We start from the raw sequence: 23,014 nt of genomic DNA, 5'->3' as shown, positions 1-23,014 counted from the left end.
TTATATGAATATAATTGAAATCATTTTTCTTGCAAAAAAAGCACATCCTTAGCAAATAATATAATCTTAATAGCATGACCTTGTATTTGTACAATACTTTTCAACTTTGTTAAATCATTTTGCATCAGCTAGGAAGATAAAGTACTATCGTTATTTTGCAGATGGGCAAGTTTCAAGGAAATTAAATGAGAGCCTGCGTTCAAGACATTAATGAAGTTAACTTTTCACATGTCCCCTTTGCAGGATGATGAACTCTGAGTTTTCACATTAGTTATTCAATAAACATTGGTTAAAGAAAAAAGTGACCCATCCAAGATCTCATGACTAGTAAGTAACAAAACCACTCATAACTGGTCACTGAAAGGAATCTTACCAATTTTCTAGTGAGTTCTATTATTTAAGTTTAAAGCTTTTTCTCCTTGTGCTGACAGGAGGTTTTGGTTTTAGAAGGTCTATAATAAAACTCAGCAGGATTTAGGTTTCTTTTTTTTAAAGAATGTATAAGCTACATTGAGGAAAATACAAATATTTAAACGTTTTCACTTGCCTAAAATAATTTAGTATGTACTCTGAGTATTTTTCTTCAATATACCTTAATTATGTAAGCAAATGCATAAATGACCTTATGAGCAGAAGTTTTTATCTCAATGAAGTCTAATTTATCAATGTTCTTTCTTTAATGATTACTGCTTTTTGTGGTCTAAAAAATCTTTGCCTATCCCAAAGTTTAAGATATTTTCCTATGCTTTCTTCTAGATGTTATATAGTTTTAGCTTTTATACTTAGGTCTATAATCTATCTCAAATTCATGTTTATGAATGGTGTAAGGTAAAGGTCAAGCTTCATCTTTTTTCATATGGATAATGGATAATGGTTGATTTTATTCATAAATTACTGTGTCAAAAGACATTATCTATTCAATCATTAAGTTCCCATAATTTTGGAAATATGAGCTTGAGGAGAAAAATTAAAAATGCAAAATACATGTCTGTCTAGTATACTGCTTTTATTATTTGACTTTAGAACAATATAGATGAAATTCAATTTTAAGGCAGAAATATCATGTGTTAGCTCATAATCTCTTTACGGCTGAACTTCTTCTAACAGGAATACCTCTGTTAACTGTAAGAACTCCTACAACTTCTGATCTCCTGATTTATCACTGGATGGTCAGAAGAATTCTGAAATTGTAATCCTTACTTCCACTCAAAAAAATCAAAAAGAAGGGCCGGACCGGTGGCTCAGGCGGTTAGAGCTACATGCTCCTGACTCCGAAGGCTCCGGTTGGATTCCTACATGGGCCAGTGGGCTCTCAACCACAAGGCTGCCAGTTCAATTCCTCGAGTCCCCACAAGGGATGGTGGGCAGCGCCCCCTGCAGCTAACATTGAACACGGCACCTTGAGCTGAGCTCCCTCCTGGATGGCTCAGTTTGTTGGAGCATGTCCTCTCAACCACAAGGTTGACAGTTCGACTCCCACAAGGGATGGTGGGCTGTGCCCTCTGCAACTAGCAATGGCAACTGGACCTGGAGCTGAGCTGTGCCCTCCACAACTAAGACTGAAAGGACAACAACTTGACTTGGAAGAAAGTCCTAGAAGTACACACTGTTCCCCAATAAATTCCTGTTCCCCTTCCCCAATAAAATCTTTAAAAAACAACAAACAAACAAACAAACAAACAAAAAAGAAGAGTGTTCTCACTTATTTATTAAACCAGATAGGTAAGCTGGGTTCTTTGGGCATTTGAGTTAGGATGAAGCCAGGTTAAGATGATCTATTATTTATTCATGATAATGAAATTATGATTATGTTAACAAAACAAGTCTTCATGTTTTAGAGATATTGTCTCAAAAAAATTTAGAGTGGAGGGAGGGTAAGTGAAGCAGGTGGGTAAAGATAAAAAAGACTGGCCATGTACTGATTGTTGAAGCTTGGTATTGTTCATTATACTATTCTCTCTCCTTTCGTAATCATGCTTGATAAAAAGTTTTAACGTTTTATTCGCAATTTCAAAATTTCAGATTCTGATCATTATTGAAAATTGAGTATGTAACAGTAAAACATGTAGAGTGACTCACCGGACATTTTCTGGTCTGAGTTTATCGAGAACCATCTCTATTAAATCGGGTCTAAATTCTTCCAGTAAACATTCAGCTGTGAGCACTTCTTCTAGGGGATAATACTTTGAAAAAGGAAAATAAATAAATAAATAAATAAAATGTGCAAAGCTAACTTATTAAAAAGCAAACAAATCTCTAATACATTAAATACATTATTTTATACCCCCCCCTTCCTTCAATGAAAATTTTACTCTACTAGAAAATCTTCTCTTTTTGCTTTCTGACCATATTTTAAGCAGTTTTATATTGTGGCATGATTTTTGTAGTTAATCCCCAAATACACTTACATTATTGAGAGTAAAATCACAATTTAGTCCAGGGAAAAATGTGAGTAATATTTCTGGCTTAAAACTGAGTACTTGATAAGAAAATTTGATGGTTAAATGCTGATAACTACAAGATTCTTAATATAAAGTACATATATTTTTATCAATAGAATTTCTCTCAAGTTTCCATAGCAATCAGACAGATAAGCATTTAGAAAGTTGTTGTGGGGGGAAAATAGCTTATATTTTCAGCTAGTGAAGAAAAATAATGTAAAAGATGCTTTTTATTAAGAGCAACTTCTAATATACTCAGACAGATTGATGCATTCATTCAACAGGTATTTAATGAACACCTAGTCAGTACCACGCACTATTCTTGGTACTGCTATGGATACAATGGTAAATAAGACAGATAAGAAAATTGTAAGACACTGAAGAAAGAAATGAAAGAAGATACAAATAGATGGAAACACATCCCATGTTCATGGATAGGAAGAATTAATATAGTTAAAATGTCCGTACTGCCTAAGGCAATATACATATTCAACACAATTCCTATCAAACTACCAATGACGTTTTTCACAGAAATAGAACATATAATCCTAAAATTTATATGGAACCATAAAATACCCCAGATAGCCTCAGCAATCTTGAGAAGTAAGAACAAAGTGGGAGGTATAACGAAACCTGACATCAAATTATACTACAAGGCTACAGTAATCAAAACAGCATGGTACTGGCATAAAAATAGACACATAGATCAATGGAACAGAATAGAGAGCCCGGAAATAAATCCATGCCTATATGACCATTTAATCTACGACAATGGAAGCAAGAATTTACGGTGGGGTAAAGACAGTCTATTCAATAAATCATGTTGGGAAACCGGGACAGACACATGCAGAAAAATGAAGCTGGACCACCTCCTTACACCATATACAAAAATAAATTCAAAATGGCTTAAAGACTTAAATGTAAGATCTGAAACCATAAAATTCCTAGAAGAAAATATAGGAAGAAAGTTTACAGATATTACCCAGAGTAAGATTTTTACTGATGTATCCCCTCACGCAAGGGAAGTAAGAGAAAAAATAAACATGTGGGATTACATCAAACTAAAAAGTTTTTTCACAGCAAAGGAAACCATCAATAAAACAAAAAAGGATCCTACTGAATGGGAAAAGGTATTTGCCAATGACATATCCGATAAGGGGTTGATATCACAAATTTATAAAAAACACACCCAACTCAACTCCAAAAAAACAAACAACCCAATTAAAAAATGGGCAGAGGACATAAAGAGACATTTTTCTAAAAAGGACATACAAATGGCAAACAGACATTATTTAAAAAATGCTCAACTTCACTAACCATCAGAGAAATGCAAATAAAAACCACAATGAGATACCACCTCACACCTATCATCAATAAATCAACAAACAACAAGTGCTGGCGTGGATGTGGAGAAAAGGGAACCCTTGTGCACTGTTGGTGGGATTGCAGATTGGTGCAGCCACTATGGAAAACAGTATGGAGGTATCTCAAAAATCTGAAAATGGAACTACCTTATGATCCAGCAATTCCACTCCTAGGTATTTATCCAGAGAAATCCAAAACTCTAATTCAAAAAAATTTATGCACTCCTATGTTTATTGCAGCACTATACACAATAGCCAAGACATGGAAACAACCAAAATGCCCATCGGTAGACAACTGGATTAAGAAACTGTGGTACATTTATACAATGGAGTATTACACAGCCATAAAGAAGAAAGAAATCTTACCATTTGCAACAACATGGATGGACCTAGAGAACATTATGTTAAGTGAAATAAGTCAAACAGAGAAAGACAAATACCATATGATCTCACTTATATGTGGAATCTAAAGAAAAGTATAAGTGAATGAACTAATCGGAAACAGTTTCAGAGACATAGAGGAAAAACTGAGGGTTGCTAGATGGGAGGGGGGTGGGAATAAGAGGGAAGGTGAGGGGATTAGAAAGCAGTCAGTAACCACAAGATTGCCATGGGGTTACGAAAGTTAATTTGGGGAATGTAATCAATAATGTTGTAAAGATTTTGTAGGGTATCTGATGGAATACTTGTCTTGTTAGGGAGACCACCTCAGGGATGATGTAGATGCCTGATCACTGCATTGTACACCTGAAGCTGAAGCCGAACAATAATGAATGTCAACTATATATATATATATATATGTATATACTTACAGGAAGGGGAATACAGCATTAGGAATAGAGACAGTGGAGATGTAATGGCTGTGTGCAATGTCAGAGGGATAGCGGATGGGGGGAGGGGGGTTGACACAGTGTGAGGGATATAAATGATAAACATCTAAGTATTACTTTGTTTTGTGCATCTGAAACTATTAAAAAAAAAAAAGAAAAAAAATAAGACAGATGATGCCCCTGTTCTTTAAGGAACTTATATTCTAATTGGGAGGGAGGCAGACAATAAACAAATACTGTCATTATATTGATAGGTGCTTTGAAGAAGTTAAAAAAGGGCAGGGGTATGATTGGGAGCCAGGTAAGGTCTCTCTGAGGAGACATTTGATTGGAGACCTAAAAGATAAGAAGAAACTAGCAAAGATCAGAGAGTATTCCAGGTAGAGAAAACACCAAGTATAAAGACCCTGAGAGGGAGGAATAAACTTAATGCTTGAAGATTAGGCAATAGCATCACTGGAGTGGAATGGAAATGGGAAAGGTGGGCTAGGGAGTGGTATGGAATATGATCAAAAAGATAGGCTGGGGCCAGATCCACCCTGAAGGCCAAGGTCAAGTTTTGGATTTTATTCCAATTCTGATGGGAAACCAATGAAGGACTTGAAACATCTGATTTTGGTTTTCAAAAGATCACTGAGGCTGGAAGAATAAACTATAGTGGGGACAAGAAGGAAAACAGGGAACCCTGGTAACAGACTATGATCGTAGTGCAGGCAAGAAACACTGGTAGTTCAGACTAGAGTGGTAGCAATGGAAACGGAGAAAAGTGAATGATCTATAGCTTTCACATAATTAGCAACTGATATATTGCAGAACTGAAAAATATTTAAAGCCAATAAGCAAAATGCCTAGGTAATGAAAAATATTACAGATGATCATTTTTAGGATGATGAAAATTAAGATTTTAAGCATGTCTTGACATCAAAGTTTGCCTGGTTGCTGCAAAATCTAAAATTTTATACTGCAGCTTCAATTTTTATCATTTATGTAGTACTGAAAGATATGTAGGATTACTGAAATACTCTATAAACCAATATATACAGTAAAATAACAGCAAACTTACATGTAATATTCCTGCAATCTTAGAGGTATAGCCCCGTGGTCTCTCTTTATCTTTAAACCTAAAAGCAACAGCATTCAAGTCCTAAAATGGAAAGTTAATCCAATTAGACATAAGTTAATTATTATTTTTAAATACCTTTTTTAGTGTCTGTTTTGCACTATAGAATATCTACTCTATATTTAACATTATTCCACTTTCTGTAAAATGACTATGCTTGATTTAGAAATGTATAGAACATGAATGAAAATAACATAGAGAATATGATTCTATAGCCAAATTAGTGAAAGAATTAGAAAAACTGTGTAAAAGACACTTGTGAGATACCACAGTTGCATTGATGATGATTGTGTTGACCCATTCAGAGAATTGCACCCAGATTAGAATTTATTGTCAAAAATTTCACAGAGATTATACCTTGAAACTTACCTAGGTAAAGAGGATATCTTTCATCCTAAAATACATTTCAGAATTTTGATAGGCCTTAAATATAAAGTCCATATTTTAAAAAAAAACCCTTTTAAAAGAAGCCTTTAAAATTTTGGAAGACAAATACGTTTTGTTTTATGGGAGAGAGAGAGAGAGAGAGAGAGAGAGAGAGAGAGAGAGAGAGAGAGAGAGAGAGAGAGAGAGAAAATAGCCAGGCTTTTCCATACATACAGTCATAAAATCACTTTTAAGACCACAATCATATATAAAACAAATTCACTATTTCCTTGAAAGTTTGCTACAGATTTTTATTACCAGGTCCAATGAGGCTGGTAATAAATGAGGCTTCCGGCATAGTCAAGTTAGCCCTGATAGAGAGAAGCTCAAGAAACTGCTGGCTTTCTTCCCTCCTGAAAAAGGCTACATGATGTCTTCACTCTTCTGTGCCCCAGACAGCCAATCAGACGAGTACAACTAAGCCTTAACTAAAGCTGCTATGCATTACAAAATTGTATTTAGATTAGGAAAAAAAAAACCCTTCAAGTTTCAGTGGGCCTTAAATTTAAATTAATTCACATATATATGTTTTATGAAAATTTTAAGAAAAATTTTGGTGAAACAAAAGTACCTTGCATTCTTGGAAAACCCATTCTTGAGGTCCTTCTGCACGTAACTTCTGAATGTATTGAAACATGTGCAAAATTATATCTTCAACATGTACTGGAAAAAAGGGGCACACTTAAAAACCATTCAGTCCTCAAATCCTATAAATCAGTGAGCTCACTCCTAACGTAAATTCAGGTAAGTAGAAGTTGGTCCCTCTTAGAAATGGAGTTCTCACCTCCGTGGGCCTGGTTTTTAGGGTTCCACACACATGGCCCTCCAGGCTCTGGGATATATGACAGAAGGGGCTTTGGGTCAGTAAACAAGCAAATGAAAAGCCAAGTCCACATTTTACAAGTGCAACATAATGATCAGTCGTTAAGGTGGGAAAATCATCCATGAAATGAAGGCCATGTTACACATGAAAAATACAATGGATAAATTGGATGAATTAAAATGTATAAAGTTTTACAACATGAAAGAGATCCACAACATAAAGAAGTTTAAAAAAATAAATCACATGAAGTCAATGTTCATTCAAAAATAAAAAAGTCAATACTTACATAATCCTTCCTCAGTCAAGTCCACATTAATGATAAAAAACATAAAACCTCGGGCTCCTTCCTTCTGCCCACCAACAAGAGTATTAACCCAGCCTGTAACATTCAAAGGACATCAACATGACTACATGTGTAGCTTCTTTTAAGACAAGGAATTTTTTAAAAATTACATACTGTATGTTCCCCAAAGATTAGAGTAGACCTCTTGCAGAAAAGACCATCCCCCCAAAAAACAGAAAAAAGTTCAGAAAAGCAGTTTCAGACACTGCAGAAGACTCGAGGGATTTTTGGGGGGTTGGGAGCTTTCCTCAGGACTCCTTAAGTCAGTTCCCAAATCAAGAGTAGATTACTATGTGTGTTATATAAAAGCAGAGTCTGAGATAAGAGGAGCCTTGGAAATCATCTGTTAACTAGATCCTACTACACCCTCTGGTTTCATGGGTAAGAGCAGGGAAATAAACAATGGGTATTGACATTTCACAGAGATGGTAAAGAATATCCAATGTGAGCTTGTACTTTTTAACCTCTTTTTTTATTTAAAACATGCACCACAATATCTTATGAAGGGTAAAAGAAATTATAAAAAAAGGAAAAAAAAAGCGAAAAACAAAGCACACAAAAAAAAAGGAAAAAAAAAAGCGTAAAACAAAGCACACTAACAACTACCACCTTACTTTCCCGTATTTCCAAATGGTCTCACCCAAAAACAGTTTTTCACAGAAAATAGTTAGGAGCAATTGAAAGCCAGAGTGAAAGATATGGTGGGGTACTACACTCAGAAGTTGGAGCACAACAGACTTACCCTTTGATTTAAGTTCTGATAACAGACTTCCAGGACCTTCGTGCCCAATGAGATGACCCAGATAATGACCAGGATTTGATTTGTAGTATTTCTGAAGGTCAGGTATGGGAAATGTCACATAAAGATTCCTTATATCCTTAATGGGTACTATTTTGTAAATTTGCTGGGGAAAAAAAACAAACAAATCACAAAAGATTCGCTATATCCAACACCTACGGAATAAAATATTTACGCATTGTGAATAATACTGATTATCATGGAAGTAGCCCAAATTCTGGAAACAATCAATTGCCAGAGAAAACCCTACTGATCACAGAGAAAGAAAGGCCTGGCCTCTTTCTTGTGGAATGTCATTACAGTTGGTATGCGGCCCATGTTTGGTCCCCTAGCCCATGCAGCTAAAAACTTCTGGATGCTTGCCTACTGGCACTAGATCATAGCTTTTATAGTCTGCCAAGGCTATCGCTACCAAAACTACCTTTAGCATGCAAAGATCAGATCATATTGGTATCTTTTTGGTGATACTTGTCCCTAATAAATGTGAAAGTGATTTGATTATCCAAATACTAAAAGCTATATAAATAATGAAACCTCTCAAATTTTTCACCTACTCTTTGGTAAACTAGGCATATGTTAAGTCCATAAAAAAAAAAAAAAACTAGAAATACATGTACTTACTTTAAGATGTTCTTCTTGGAAAGGGTGTTCAGGGAATTCTGGTAATGGCACATTTTTGTTCTCTACTTCAGAAAATAACTTTACCACCAGATTAGTCAAGTCGTCTAAAGATTCTAAAATAAAACAAATAATGAAAACAGAACTTAACCTAATCATAACATACGACAAGCAGTATTTAAGACCTTGGGATCATATGTACATATATAAAATCACTACATTGTACACCTTAAACTTACACGTTATATGTCAGTTATATCTCAATAAAGCAGGGAGGGGGGAACCAAAGGATCTCCTGAAACATCTCAGGACTATTAAAAGGAAAATTTAGAATTAAAAACAAAAACAAACTGCTTTTGATAAAATTGAAGCACTCAATTAAGTCCTACCAGTGACTATATAACTTCTAAAGCTGCTAAGCAATATTGATAGTGATTATACCTCATGTGTCTGCTTCTTTATCGTTTAAAAAACTGTTTCACAAATGTTATCTTGCAATAAATTTAAAACAAATATTAGAAAAAAATAATAGAATAATTAGTTGCGTTTGGAAACTATTTTACCTACAATTCCCAATAAGTATATACTAAACCATCATCAGCTGATAGACTGAGACATTCACTTTATCTATGCCCATTGTTAAAAGTCAAATAGAGTTTGATTTTGTGGGGGAATAGTATAAAATGATGAAAAGAATCCTGGGTGGGGATCAGAGGACTTGGATTCTAACCACAGCTTTACCAAGCAACCATGTCAACTGACCACTTAGACAAAGTGGTTATCCACTCCAGGTTCTATAAAACAAGGAAGTTGGGTGAGATGATCACAAGTCTCTTCCAAGGTCTAACATTAAATGATTCTATATCATAATGTGTATGCCAAACTTACTCAAAGACTTTTCATTGTTGATAAAATTATATGGCCACCAAAATGAAGTTCTGCTACCTATATTTTTTTTATAAAGAGTTATACTCGCAAAAGTTTATAAAGTTATATGTATAAGATGTTCACTGCAGCACTGTTTATAACAACAAAAAATGGGAATGACCTAAACATCTATCAATGTGTAGATGTTATGAAATGTCTGTACATTAGAATTTTATGCAGCTGTTTAATGAGGGAGAGATCTGTACTTGCTGATATGGAAATATCTCAAAGCTCTATTAAATGAAAACTACAGGCAACAAAACAATGCCATGTAATATAATCTTGTTTAATTTTTTAACAAACATACATATACGTAAGTATATTAACAAAATTCTACTTTTGAAAGCATAATAAGAAATGACTGAAAGTGACTATCTTTGAAGAGGTAGTCTTGGATGGGATGAGGAAGAAGAACTTGATTTCCATTTTATACCCTTCTGTGTTGGACGAAATTTTTTCTGTGTATACATTATTATTATTCTAAAAAGGAAAATATGCAAAAAAGGTTCTCTTTTTATAAACAAGATAACCACTCACCTTGATTCTGTCTCAAAAATAGGTTATTTATAAATGGTATAAACATTTATCACTTGTTATTTTCAGGAAGCGTGTGAATCAAGTAAGAAATTTCCCTTGATAATCTATGACCCATTTTGAACTTTCTATGAACTCTCGAGAGAGCATTTAATCACTATTTGAGAACTGCCTTTATATAGTATGAAATTCTTTTCTAGGCCTATGAATGTGGGCATTTGCACTTTATTTATAAAATTTTGTGTGTTTACTTCAATTTTTTTGGCATGTATGAAGGACCCCAAAATATCCAGATCCAAATCCAAGGCAGATCAATGGCTGCTTGTTATATAAAAAGTGAACTCAGGAATGAAGTAGGTATATTTGGAGTGAGAAATATCAGAGACATCTTTGACATAAAGAGACGCAGATGGGACATGTGACTTGAAACAAGGTGGGCAGCCAACAAAGGTTTGTTGACCTGAAGTGCTGATGACAGCGAGGCGCTTTACAGCAAAAGGCATTCTACCAGATACACCTTTTGAGTATTTGTAGCCCAAAAGCAAAAAAGGTAGATTTTTAAAGGTAAGGCATCTGTACAATACTGCAATCTGTCTTCACCACTCAGCTGTGAGCTACCAGAGATCAGGGAATTGGGTCTCATTCATCTTTACATCATAGGACTTGGCAATAAGTGTCCATACTTGATAGGTACCTATTTGCCAAGTGTCCAGGTAATTAGTGCTGCCACAACTAGAGGGACGGCCCCATGGGAGAACAGAGAAAAACGTTTTTGTCCCTTTGTGACAGAAATCCTTCCACATCGTAACTCTTTCTCTACCCTGGTCCCAGAAGAAGGACGGATTAGCTTTTAATCCTCTAAGAGATCCTGCTTCCTGCTAACTCCTCTGTACTGTAAGGACATGTCTACCAGACCCCTCATCAAGTTCACTGAGCTTAGCACAGGTCAGTCCCACTGGGAGAGTGATGTGTATGTGATCAGGGAACTGAAAACATCTCGTTTCGTTTAGACACTTATTCTGTCACTTCCACTAAACCAAGCAGGGTTCATGTCTGATTCACCTGCTATCATTATCAACTGCCCAATAAGTGCTTATTAAAATCATGTGTTTTATCTCAGTATGACATAGACAAAAATACAGTTTGGGCACCTATTGCCAGGACTAGACTCTAAATACCACGTGATATTTAACACTCCAGACCTACCTACATTTAGAAAGTACGTAGGATTATAAAGCACACTTTATTAGCCCTTACTCCTTGGACCCATTTTTTATCCTGGTTCCTATTACCAAGTTAAAATATACATAATCGTTTATTTTCTAACTACCTAAGTAACATTTGCCAATAGCAGAAAACTTAGAAAAACAAAAGCAAAGAGAACAAAAGTCATCCATAACCTCATGATTATGGGATGCTAAGAGTAGCCACCATTAATGGAGCTTTTGCTATGTGCCAGGTACTATGCTAAACACCTTTTCTGCATTATCTCAATGAAACCTCAAAACAGACATGAGGTGCCACCTCCATTTTACAAAGGCAAAAACTGAGGTTCAGAGAACTGAAGTAACTTCGTTAGCTCACAGCCACACAACAAAGTAGGAAGTATATCTGGAATTCAAACCCAAGGTGTGGGACTCTGGAGCATGAGTTCTTAACTACTACAGCACATTATTAAATTTCCAGTATGTGTTTTTCTGTTTCCTCATATGCCTACCATTTGCATCTATTAGAATTTTTTTCATATCCCCAAATGGGACCATATAGCACACAGTGTTTTTATAGACTACGTTTGTTTTCTATTTAATATACTAAGAACGTTTTCCCATGTTATTAAAATGCTGTCATAAAATTGTTTATTCTTACAGTATTTATTTACCAAGTACCTATGATGTACCAAAGACCATCCCAGGAAGCACGAGGGAGAAAGCAGTGAACAAAACAGTTTCTATTCTCAAGTAACTTACATTCTGATATAGTAGACAACAAAGGTGGTAATAAATATTATAAAGAAAACTAAAGCAGGTAGAGGACAGAAAGTGGGAGAAGGGATGCTATTTTCTATAAGGTGTGCTATTATATTGCTATAACATCAACATTTTAACCAATCTCCTATTAATGAACATTTAGATTGTTTCTAACTTTTCACTAATAAATACTATGCTGACAGAAACATCCTCACACCTGACCTGTTTGAACAATTCTGATTATTTCCTTAAACTGCATTTCTAGAAGTAGAAATGTACATTTTAAGCATGGTGCATCTTGTTAAACTGTCCTCCAGAAAGGGTGGAGCAATTGTATGAATTGTATACATCACCACCAACACAAAAGAATACCTCTCCTCCATAATGGGTATTACCAAAAACAAAATTATGGTAATTTAATGGGGGAAACAATATATTATCATTAGTTAATTTGCATTTTTAAATAATCAAACCTTTGTGGTTTATATTCCAAAGTTTTTCCAGTTTATCATCATCTGTCTTTTAATGCTGTTTCTAGTTTTTGAATTTTTATCAGGTCAAACCTGTCAATCTTTTCCTTTATACATCCTTTGTTTACTAGTACGTACTTAAGAGCACCTACTATTAATTTATATTTTTTTCAGGTCTCCATTTAAAATCACCTAAGCTTTTTTTTAGAACACAGTGAGTTAAAAACAAAATTGCCCTCCACATATTCTCTAACAAGATCATTTTCAAAAGCCTCTGAGCAGATAAAGGGTAGTATCTTTCTTCTAAAGGATAGTATTTCTTCTAAATACTATCCTTCTTCTAAACGCTTTGAAAAAGCCAAAATGGAAAACTGCTATTACCCAATTCTATGAAAAAATGCTAAGGATTCTTACCTCGACCTAAAACACAAATAGCCATTAAGTTGGATGAATAATAAGTAGAATGGAATTTCAGTAGCTCTTGTCTTACATCAATGCCTTCTTGGGTTGGTCTAGTCTCCAGAGTATATTTGTTACCTGAAAAGGAGGAAAAACATTTCTTAGAAAAAGTAAAATATGTGGACTTAAAATTTTGAAATTATTACTGACATTGCTATAAGATGAATTTAAAAAAGACTTCAAACTAACACACATGATGATTAGTCAAATATGTTTGAATGTAAATTGGGTAAATGAGACAGTTTGTACAAACTCGTAACATTTTAAACTAGAGATTTTTCCTCAGGAACTTGAAGTGCTTTAGAAAAATTACGCTTCTTAAAATCCCTATGAGATAGTAGGCGTTATGAGCACTTATAAGACAAAATGAGATCCACCTGACCTCCATTCATACCTACTTTAATTCCCTATGTGCTCCATAATTAATTGAACATAGTCACTGAGGGATCTTTTTGGAATTTGCCAAGTTACTTGTGGAAACAAATATACTATTCTTGGATGAAGCATTAAATTTGTGATGTGATTTAATCTATACTGGTAAAAAAAAAATAGGATACAATGCTATTTTTATGTCTCAAGTGATGTATTAGTGTACCACTATGAGATCTCTTATGAAATCTAGTAACAAATCAAATTAGGATAAAATATGCATGTCAAAAGCAAATAGCCAAACTCTCTAAGTACTACCTTTCTAATAAAAAGCTTGCAACTTAGAGACTGAGGGCTGGAATTTCAATGATTGGTGTCTCTCTGAAAATGGCATCTTGACTAGAAATATCCTCAGATCCTAGTATAAAAACTTTTATTATTGTTCCTGTTTACACTCCTAAATTGGCTCCTTGTCTTTTATCTGCAGAGATGAAACTATGGCTGAACATATTCTTGATGTAATTTTCCCCCTTGGGTTATTATAATTAGTGGTTGATGAACTGACATTGGGAGAGTCCCTTTCACTAAACTGAACATCTAGAGAGAGCCACCAGATGGCAATCTCAGACCCAGTCTTTAGACCCACAGATCTGCATAGTACTGAGCCAAGATTCATGCCCCAGAAAGCTTGAATGCACAGATCCAGTGGAGTGTGCAAGTAACAGCCTAGCAAGTACTCATTAACCTTTTTAACCTTTGTCTAGTCCCAAAGCAATAAACTGTACTCACATTCACTAGCAGTAGCCTGCTAGTCAAGCTTCCAGGTTCTTAACTAGTCTGTTTCTCACTAAAGACTCAGTCCAACTCCAGATCAGCTCTACATGGGGTCCTGGGACATCCCCTCACTCTACTTGAAGGGGGAAAAGGGGGTTCAAATGCTCTTAAAAGTATCCAGAGCCCCAACTCATCAGGAAAAAAAGAAGCTTTTTGCTGGGTAATGGCTTGAAGTTCTCCATTGATGGTGTTTCCTTTTCCACTAAATGAAAATTCTAAAAGCCTCTGTTCTAGAGGGATTAGTACTCAGAGCTTCCTTAATCATTTACATTGCCAAGCTAAGATTCCAGTACATTCATTCTTCAAATAGCAGCAAAAGTCAAAACCACAACAATTTATCAAAGCCACATACACTCTGTGTATTTATTATACTTCAAGTTAAATGAAAAATGTGCCAAAGATACCACTGTCAACAGCAACCTGGATCCCCTAAGGTACAAAAACCTAATGATACTGGCTGGATCTCTGGCCAAACTGGTAAACAGAGACAATCACATTTGTTCTTAAAAGTGACTTTGAGCGACAAATAAATACCATTCCACAAATCCTCATTTCTTTGCTGCCTAGATGTTTTTAGTCTTTCTAATACGTGATGACAAAAGGAAATAGTGGTCTATTTGGGAACGCAGCCCAGACGGGCAGTTTTGTATCCTCAGAAGCTCCTGAATTAGAAAGAGGAGAAGGTTCTCTACTACGAGTCTCCTGGAGTCAGGATAGTCAGCTCTCAATACACTGACAAAGAGAAACAAGGATACTAGGTACAAATGGGCCAAAGAGCCAGGCTTGCCATTAAGTTGAACGCTTTTATAACAAGTCCTTTAAAAGGGTTTTCTAAAAACAGTAAAGCTAGCTGGTGGAAGTTCTCCAGAAACAGTTAGATGAGGAAATGAAAAGCAGGACATAAAGCACAATTCCATAATTAGTCCTTAAATTACCAAGTGGACTCTGTTACTATCTGTACCATCATCCCCAGGTAGGGAGGTACAGAGAAACAGGCACTGGCTTTGGTGTTGGCACAGCTATCATCTAATCCAGGGTCAGCCGTCTTTTGCTTGCATGATCTTGAACAAGTTACTTTACTTTTCTTAGGCTTAATCTCCTATCCTGACATTGGCAGGCTTACACCAAATTAGAAAAAAATACACGTAAAAAAGTATAAGACTAATATTTAACATCCAATAGATAGAATGGAAAATCTGATGACACCAAGTGCTATTTAGAGATGCAGAGAAATGAGAATGCAGACACTGCATGAGGGAGTGCAAGTTAAATCAACCACTATGGAAACAATTTGGTAATATCTGTTAAATCTGAAGATGTATATGTAATTCTACTTCTAGTACCCTAGGGAACTCTGTGTATAACAAAACATGTACAAGGAATGCTCACAGCAGCACTGTTCCTTTAACAGGAAAATCGTAAGTCGTGGTATATGTGTTCAATGAATTTTTCAAATCCCACAAAAATAAAAAACTTAGAGGCACATTTACCAATATGGATAACTCTTAAAACTATAACATTGGGGTCAGCCAAGTGGCTCAGGTGGTTGGAGCACCACGCTCCTAACGCTGAGGTCGCTGGTTTGATTCCCACATGGGCCAGTGAGCTGTGCCCTCTACAGCTAAGATTGTGAACAACAGGTCTCCCTGGAGCTGGGCTGCCCTGAGCAGCCAGAGGTTGGCATGAGCTGCCGCCGGGCTGCTGTGCTGCCGTGGGCTACCGTGTGCTGCCGTGAGTGGCCGGAAGCCAGTGAGAGCTGCTGTGAGCAACCGACTGTCTCAGCGGGGGAGCACAAGGCTCATAATACCAGCATGGGCCAGGGAGCTGTGTCCTACACAAGTAGACTGAAAAACAACAGCTTGAACCGGAAAGGGTTGGGGAGTAGGAAGAAGGGGAAAAATGTATAAATATATAACACTGAATGGAAAAATACAAGTGGCAGAGATTACTCATAATAAAGTACCATTTTTATAAAACCTGAAAAACTATACAACATATTGCTTAAATACATGACTAGCACAGTTTTTATAAAAAAGCATGAGAAAGATAATCATAAAACTTAAGATAGTGGTGATCTGTCAGGAGCAGGGAGGAAAATGCAATTGGAGAAGTATGTATCAGATGCTCAAACTGTATTTGTAATGTTGTAGTGTGAAAATAATCTGGCAAATGCATTTGTACCTATCTCCTTTATGACAAATAACAAATCTGTAAAAATGTTAAAGTGTTTAACATAATACTTGATATATAGCAGAAAATAAACACACAATAAACAGCAGCTACAATTGCCATGATTTAAACTATAAGAGGGACTCCTGGCTTCTGAATATATCATAGAAACCATGGCACTAACGTAGGGAAGAAAGCTCAGTAAAAGGTCCTGATAACTTTCTTCTACCTAAGAATCCATGTGTGGAGAACAACGTGAATATGGCTGGGACAGCAAATACCAGTTCAGTCTCTAGACACATACTGTCCTAATTTAGTGCTAATTCAGCTGGGTCATTTCTATCAAATTAAAATGCTGCTACCAAAATCCCAAACCCTATCTTTCTGGCTCTGGCACCACTAGAGTGAGCTCCAGTAGTGGACTGAGGGTATCAGGTATACCCTGACCCACCAGGCCCCTGCCACTCTGGGCCTGCTGGGAGAGCACTGGTTTGGCGGGTAGGAGGTTCAGGGTTTCTTAGACTCCATCACATACTAATTAAGCAACCTTGGAAAAGTCTCCAAATATCTCCCAGGGGTCATTTATTTTTTCTGTGAGATAGGGTAATGTGGATACATGCCCAGTTGTTAAGAGTAAGGGCTCAATCCCTGTCTCCTTGGTTTCCTAGCTGTGGGACACAGGGAAGTTTCTTAATATCTATAAATCCATTTCCTTATTTGTAAATAAGAATAATGACAGAATCAATCTCACATTATTACTGTGAGGATTAAATAAATAATCTGTGTTAGGGCTCAGCATAGCATCTGTCAGGCTTAATTACTTAATATAACTTGGGTTTTTGTAAAGCTTACGAAAACTAATAATGGATATGAGAGGGTTTCATAAGTTAAAAGCTCAGTAAATACTATTTTATATTTTCATTGTAACGATTATTTAAATTCTATTTTTTGTTAAAAGCTTACGAACTCAGTACTAATGTATATGAATGCTGATTTTCACGGAAATAGAATTTATTTTCCTGAAGCTAGCCATATGTTTCTTATACCCTGAGGGAAAGACTGAATTTGAAATTTTAGAAATCTGCTTTAGAAACCAGAGCTGTCTCCAACTATGTCTGATGAGGTTCTCAAAAAAAGATCAGCTTGATAACCATGAAAATCTTAAATATTCTCTGAAAACCCACGATTCTGAAGGTTAGGTTAATTTATCTACAGTGAGTTACTTGGAATTATTATAAACTTTTCTTTTTAAAGCTCTTTCTCCTTGGTGTAGCAATGTTCTAAAAATCCTGGAAGAGACTAAAGCCTGTGATATATAAATTTTCCTGTAAAACTTGAAAGGACAATTCTTCTGCAAGTGGGTAAGAACACGCAAGTACAAGAGTTATGACAGGGGACTTGAAGTGAAAACCTTTTAAATGCCGCGATAGAGCACCTACACACTTGATTAATCCAGTTCTTGTGTTTAGTGAATTTCTACTTTTCCATAGACACATTTCCTACCGAGGAAAAAAAAGGTAACAAACTCCATGGAAAAACGTAGGGAATAATAAATGACTAAGTGGGCTAAAACATATCAAATATTTTTATATCCATGAGCATATTTGGATACTATAAAAACAAGTTAGTCATCATTCAAAGATGCTAGGGAACCAACTCATTATTTTGAAAACAGGTAAAGGGATGAATCAAACATTTGTCCTGCCTTTCTTATAACAAATGTCCCACTGGGTAGCCAAATAGTAGAAAAGGAAATTTTCTTTTTATAGCAGTATTCAAGCTAATCGATATGAGAGGAATAAAAGAATTAGAATTAGAGAGGTGATGCATTGAGGATCAATGGTTGCAACATTATAAATAGAGAGAAAACTAGACAGTATGTGCCCCTGATGGGAAGAATACATCTCCACCTATGAAGCCTTGTCTGAAAAAGTCTCACATGGATCTGATCAAGCCTCTACATCCAACTGCCAATTTGTGGAAACACAGAAGACAGAGGAGATGTTAACTACATTGTTGAGGATGCAGTCAGTAAAACCTACGCTATGAAACGTTCTACACAACAGACAACCAGATTCTTCAATGAATACATTCTTAGGAGGCAAGGGGAGGGAGTGGGGGGAAAGATAAAGAATGAACCTATAGACTAGAAACTTAAAAGATATATCAGCCACTAATATTTGAAGCTTATCGGAATCCTAATTTAAATCAACTTTTAAAAATTATGATTTTTATGACACAACTAGAAATGTAAACGCTAACTGGCTATTTAATGATATTAATGATAATGGTATTTTTGTGTTTTTTCAAAGAGTCATTATCTTTTAGAAATATATACTGAAATATTTGTGAGTGAAATTGATATGATGTCTGGGATCTCTTCAAAATAATACAAGGGGATGAATGGGAATGTGGATCAGACAGGACTGGCTGGGGCAGAGTGATGCACACATGGGGCTCATTATAGTATTTCGTCTACTTTTGCAGGTTTTAAACTCTTCACTTAAAAAGAGGGAGGGAGAGTGGGGGCAGAAAAGTAAATGATTAACTTTTATCAGTATCCAACTTTGTGTATCATAATCATCATCCCAGGCTCAACTATGTTCTGGTTCATATTCCACAGTATTTTTTGGTTCTAATCCATTTTTCTACTCTATTCCTCCCTACTTTCCTACGCAAAAGTATCCTTCATTATAGCCAAACTGCGCTAACTCATGTTCTCCAAACGACACAGGGCTCACTCCTTGGTCTTTTCTTCTTGTCATAGTTTTGGGGATCAGTCTAAGAATATCGCAAAGAACATAGTTCTGAGTTCAGACTGACTTGCTATCGAATCCCATAACCTACACAAGACACTTCCTCTACCACCCCACCTATCTCCGCCCTGGATCTGCCACAAGACTATGGAACTTTAGTCTAATTACTCTTTCTCAGTATCAGTTTCATCATCTGTCCAAGGGGATGATGAAATTTCAGTATTGTGGTGAAAGATAAGTAAAATCATATTAGGCAAAACATTTGCCCAGCATGTGGCACTTAATATTTATTCAATAAATATTAGCTCCTTTTCCTTCTCCTCTTGAACGGCTCTGCCTTCTGCTTAAGATAACCCTACCCACCCTTCAGGAGAATTCAATTTACAACCCCTTCAAGATCCTGGAGAATTCAATTCTAGGCAACCCTAAAGCAGGCAGAATAGAGCAGTGGTAAAAACACCAGATCTAGAGTCAGATCCTGGCTCCGGCACTTAGAAGCTGAGTGACACCAAGCAATTTAATTACCTTGAGTCTTAGTTTACTCATCTGTAAGATGGAAATAATAAGAGCACATGTCTACTGGGGATATTGTGAGAATTTAGTTAAATCATCCAGGTGAAGTGCTTAGCACAACTCAATAAAAATGAGCGGTGAGGAGGAGGAAGAGAAGGAACAGCTCATGACCCTGGAAGTCAAAGCTGAGATTATAACGCGTGAAATCCTGGGTTTGCCTTGCCTCTCCACTTAAACGATTAGCACCTTGAGTGCAAAACATTGAGTACATTTCTTTGCATTTTCTAATATACTTTATATGTAGGGGGACTTATAAAAATTACTTGTCACCTGAGAGAGATAATCTGGGCTCACTTATAATACCCTACTCAGATTCTTGTAATCGTATAGCACATGCTACCAAGCATACAAGAGTAAATAATTAAATTTAAAAATGTCACCCACTTCTGAAATGCAGCACCACCCTCTGTCTATTTCTATGTGCTGTCCTGCCACTGATACATGAAGGAGTGCCTGTTTTGTTTCCCTCACCCACATTTCGACTTCCTTCTTTTACTTCCTTCCCAGCTGACTAAACCAGTTGTTCCCACAGTGTCTGTGGGATATGTTTAGAGAAACGGATCACTAAAGAATAACCAGAACTAAGTTTTTTTTCCCTTTCCTGTTCCAAACTACTTTTAAAAATTCAACTGCTCCTGATTTTATTCCATGGAGAGGCAAATTTTAAAAAAAGGCAAACAGGGCAGAGAAAAAGCATCCAATTTATCAGGGATATGAAACTAAAACTGAAGACATATGTGAAGGATAAATGAAGGGGGAAAGTCAATGTGGGCATCAACCACGGGTTCCGTTTAAAAAGGAAATAACATTCCTCTAATAAGATAACTGCTCTACAGTTGGTTCATCAAACCCACTGGCTCTTCAAGCAGCCCTTGGCTGGCCACCTCACGATTCATGTCTTTCATAGCTACCACTAAGCTAGGTATTATATTGTTGTTATGAAGGCTACTATCATTTACTGAGCGCTATTATGACCAGACTTTTTGCTAACCCTTCATATGCACAACCTCCTTTAACCTGACCTGGGAGGAAACTGAGGCTTACAGAAGTTAAGAAACGCCCCGAGTCTCTCAGCTGGCCGGTGGTAGAGCAAAGATTCAGTACTTCAGAGGCCAAACTTTAAATCACCTAGGAATATGCTGGTGGGAGGTGGGACTCCTGGTTGAAGTCTGAGGCGAGGGGACATGTGTAGAGACAGATTAGCATAGAACATCTATGAAAACAACTTTCAAATAAAGTAACTGACTCAAAACAGTAAAACTATTGCCAGATGGCAGTTTGAGAATGTGTGAACTCAGATCATGGAAACCCAGGACACAGGAGGAAGGACAGTAATTTGAGGGCTTGTCCCATTTGGTTGGACAAAAGTTTGCAAACTCACATGTTTCCTAGGACAAGACAGGTAACCTACAGGTTTCTTTTGACATAGACACACTGGAGTAGTAAACACACACACTCCTCACACACGAAAGAGAGCTCTTTCCTGCTTATTTCGAAAGGTGTCACCCTTTCAGTCTTTCATTTCCCCATTTTTGTTAGATAAATGGGTATAAGAAATACTTCACATTTCTCTTTTAATTTTAAAATGTGAAATATTTTAAAATATTTAAACATACTGAAGTATAAAATTAACAACTATGTACTCAACACCCAGTTTTATCACTCTTCATTTTGCCATATTTGTTACAAATGTTTTCCCCCCAGTAACAAAACATTAGGGACAGAGCTAAGTCTCTCTCTCTCTCTCTCTTTCTCTCTCTCTCTCTCTCTCTCCCTCCCTCCCTCCCTTCCTCCCTCCCCACGCATACTAATCAGAATTGGGTGCTTCATCATTTTGTGCATATTTTATACTATCTTGTATACATATATAGACATTAACACTATGCAGTACTATTTTGCCTGTCTTCAAATTTTAAAGAAAGCTATCATACTAAGCATATTCTGCAACTTGCATTTAGCTTAATATACTTTGCTCTTTACCTAGTTCGATACATGAGTTCTAACTCACTCATTTTAACTGCTGTAGAATATTCCACTGTACGACAGACCAAAATATATTTATCAACTTATTCAACTGTTGATAGAAATTTTAAGTCATTTCCCATTTTTCACTCATTCAAAAAATGCTTCATGAACACTCTTGCATCTGTTCCCTGTGCGCAACTGCTACAGTTGTTTCTCTCTAGGCTATACCGCAAGAAGTGGATTCCCTAGATGGAAAGGCATGGATATCACTTTATTAGATACAGGTATTGCCAAGTTGCTTAACAAGGCAGCTGAACCAATTTATTTTCCCACCAACAATGTATGAGTTTCTGTTTTTCTACATTCTCACAAACACAATACTTGGTTTTGTCTGACTTTCAACTGTTGCCAACGTGATAGATGTGAAAGGGTATTTCTTCATTGTTTTATTTTGTATTTCCCTGATTACTCATGATTTGAGCATCTTTGTAAGTGTGTTTATTGGCACTCAAATATCCTCTTCTGTGAACTCCATATTCATATTCTTTGCCTATTTTTCTAGTGAGGTGTTTCATTTTTACTTACTGTAGAAGTTTTTATCTGTTATATGCTTTGCAAATATCTTCACTGGGTATGTGGTTTGTCTTTGTTTTTGTGTCTCTATTGAACAGAAAGTTTAAATTTTAATGAAATCAAATGTATCTTTAAATCTACGCTTTATCTTTATCTCTAAAAGATATGGTTTGTACTTTGTGTGCTTAGGAACACTTTTCCTTCTTAAAATTAAAAAATTCTCCTATATTTTCTTCTAAAAGTTGCAAAGTTCTCTTTCTATATTTAGGCCTAATTGACCTGGAATTAATTTTCGTGAAGGTGCGAGATGAGATCTAACTGTACTTATTTCTACACGGAGAACTAATTGCCCCTGCACCAGTTATTGAAAGGTCCATCCTTTCCTTGCTCATTTGTAATGTACCGCTCTGTCTTATGTCAAGTTTCCATATATCTGTGGATATGTTTCTATTGTCTATAATATGTTCTACTGTTATCTTCGTGTATCCATGCACCAATTCTACTATTGTAGCAACCAGAACTTTATAATAAGTCTTGATATCTGGTAGAAGTAGTCCTTTCTTTTGTGTGCTTCAAAATTATCTTAGCTATTATTGGCTCTTTACTCTTTCTTATGAATTTTATAATCAGATTATCACGTTCCTCAAAACATTT

The 23,014-nt window shown here is 36.1% G+C and overlaps 1 protein-coding gene across 5 annotated transcripts in view; it reads right to left on the bottom strand.

The window, feature by feature from the left end:
- The window catches only part of IDE (insulin degrading enzyme), a 111,651-nt gene that overhangs the window by 32,658 nt on the left and 55,979 nt on the right, over positions 1-23,014 (bottom strand). For all 5 annotated transcript variants that reach the window (XM_074339386.2, XM_074339387.2, XM_019739427.3 and 2 more), the window contains 7 exons: positions 13,077-13,199; positions 8,768-8,880; positions 8,090-8,252; positions 7,291-7,383; positions 6,753-6,844; positions 5,699-5,779; positions 2,080-2,183 (listed from right to left, as the gene is read on the bottom strand). In XM_074339386.2, the coding sequence (XP_074195487.1) occupies positions 2,080-2,183; positions 5,699-5,779; positions 6,753-6,844; positions 7,291-7,383; positions 8,090-8,252; positions 8,768-8,880; positions 13,077-13,199 (769 nt within the window). The remainder of the gene's footprint in view (positions 1-2,079; positions 2,184-5,698; positions 5,780-6,752; positions 6,845-7,290; positions 7,384-8,089; positions 8,253-8,767; positions 8,881-13,076; positions 13,200-23,014) is intronic.

Source organism: Rhinolophus sinicus, chromosome 15 (assembly GCF_057876585.1).
Source record: "Rhinolophus sinicus isolate RSI-liver-muscle chromosome 15, RSI-T2T, whole genome shotgun sequence".
NCBI lineage: Eukaryota > Metazoa > Chordata > Mammalia > Chiroptera > Rhinolophidae > Rhinolophus > Rhinolophus sinicus.
The sequence above is the reverse complement of the archived record's forward strand: the minus strand, read 5'-3'. Positions and strand labels throughout refer to the sequence as shown.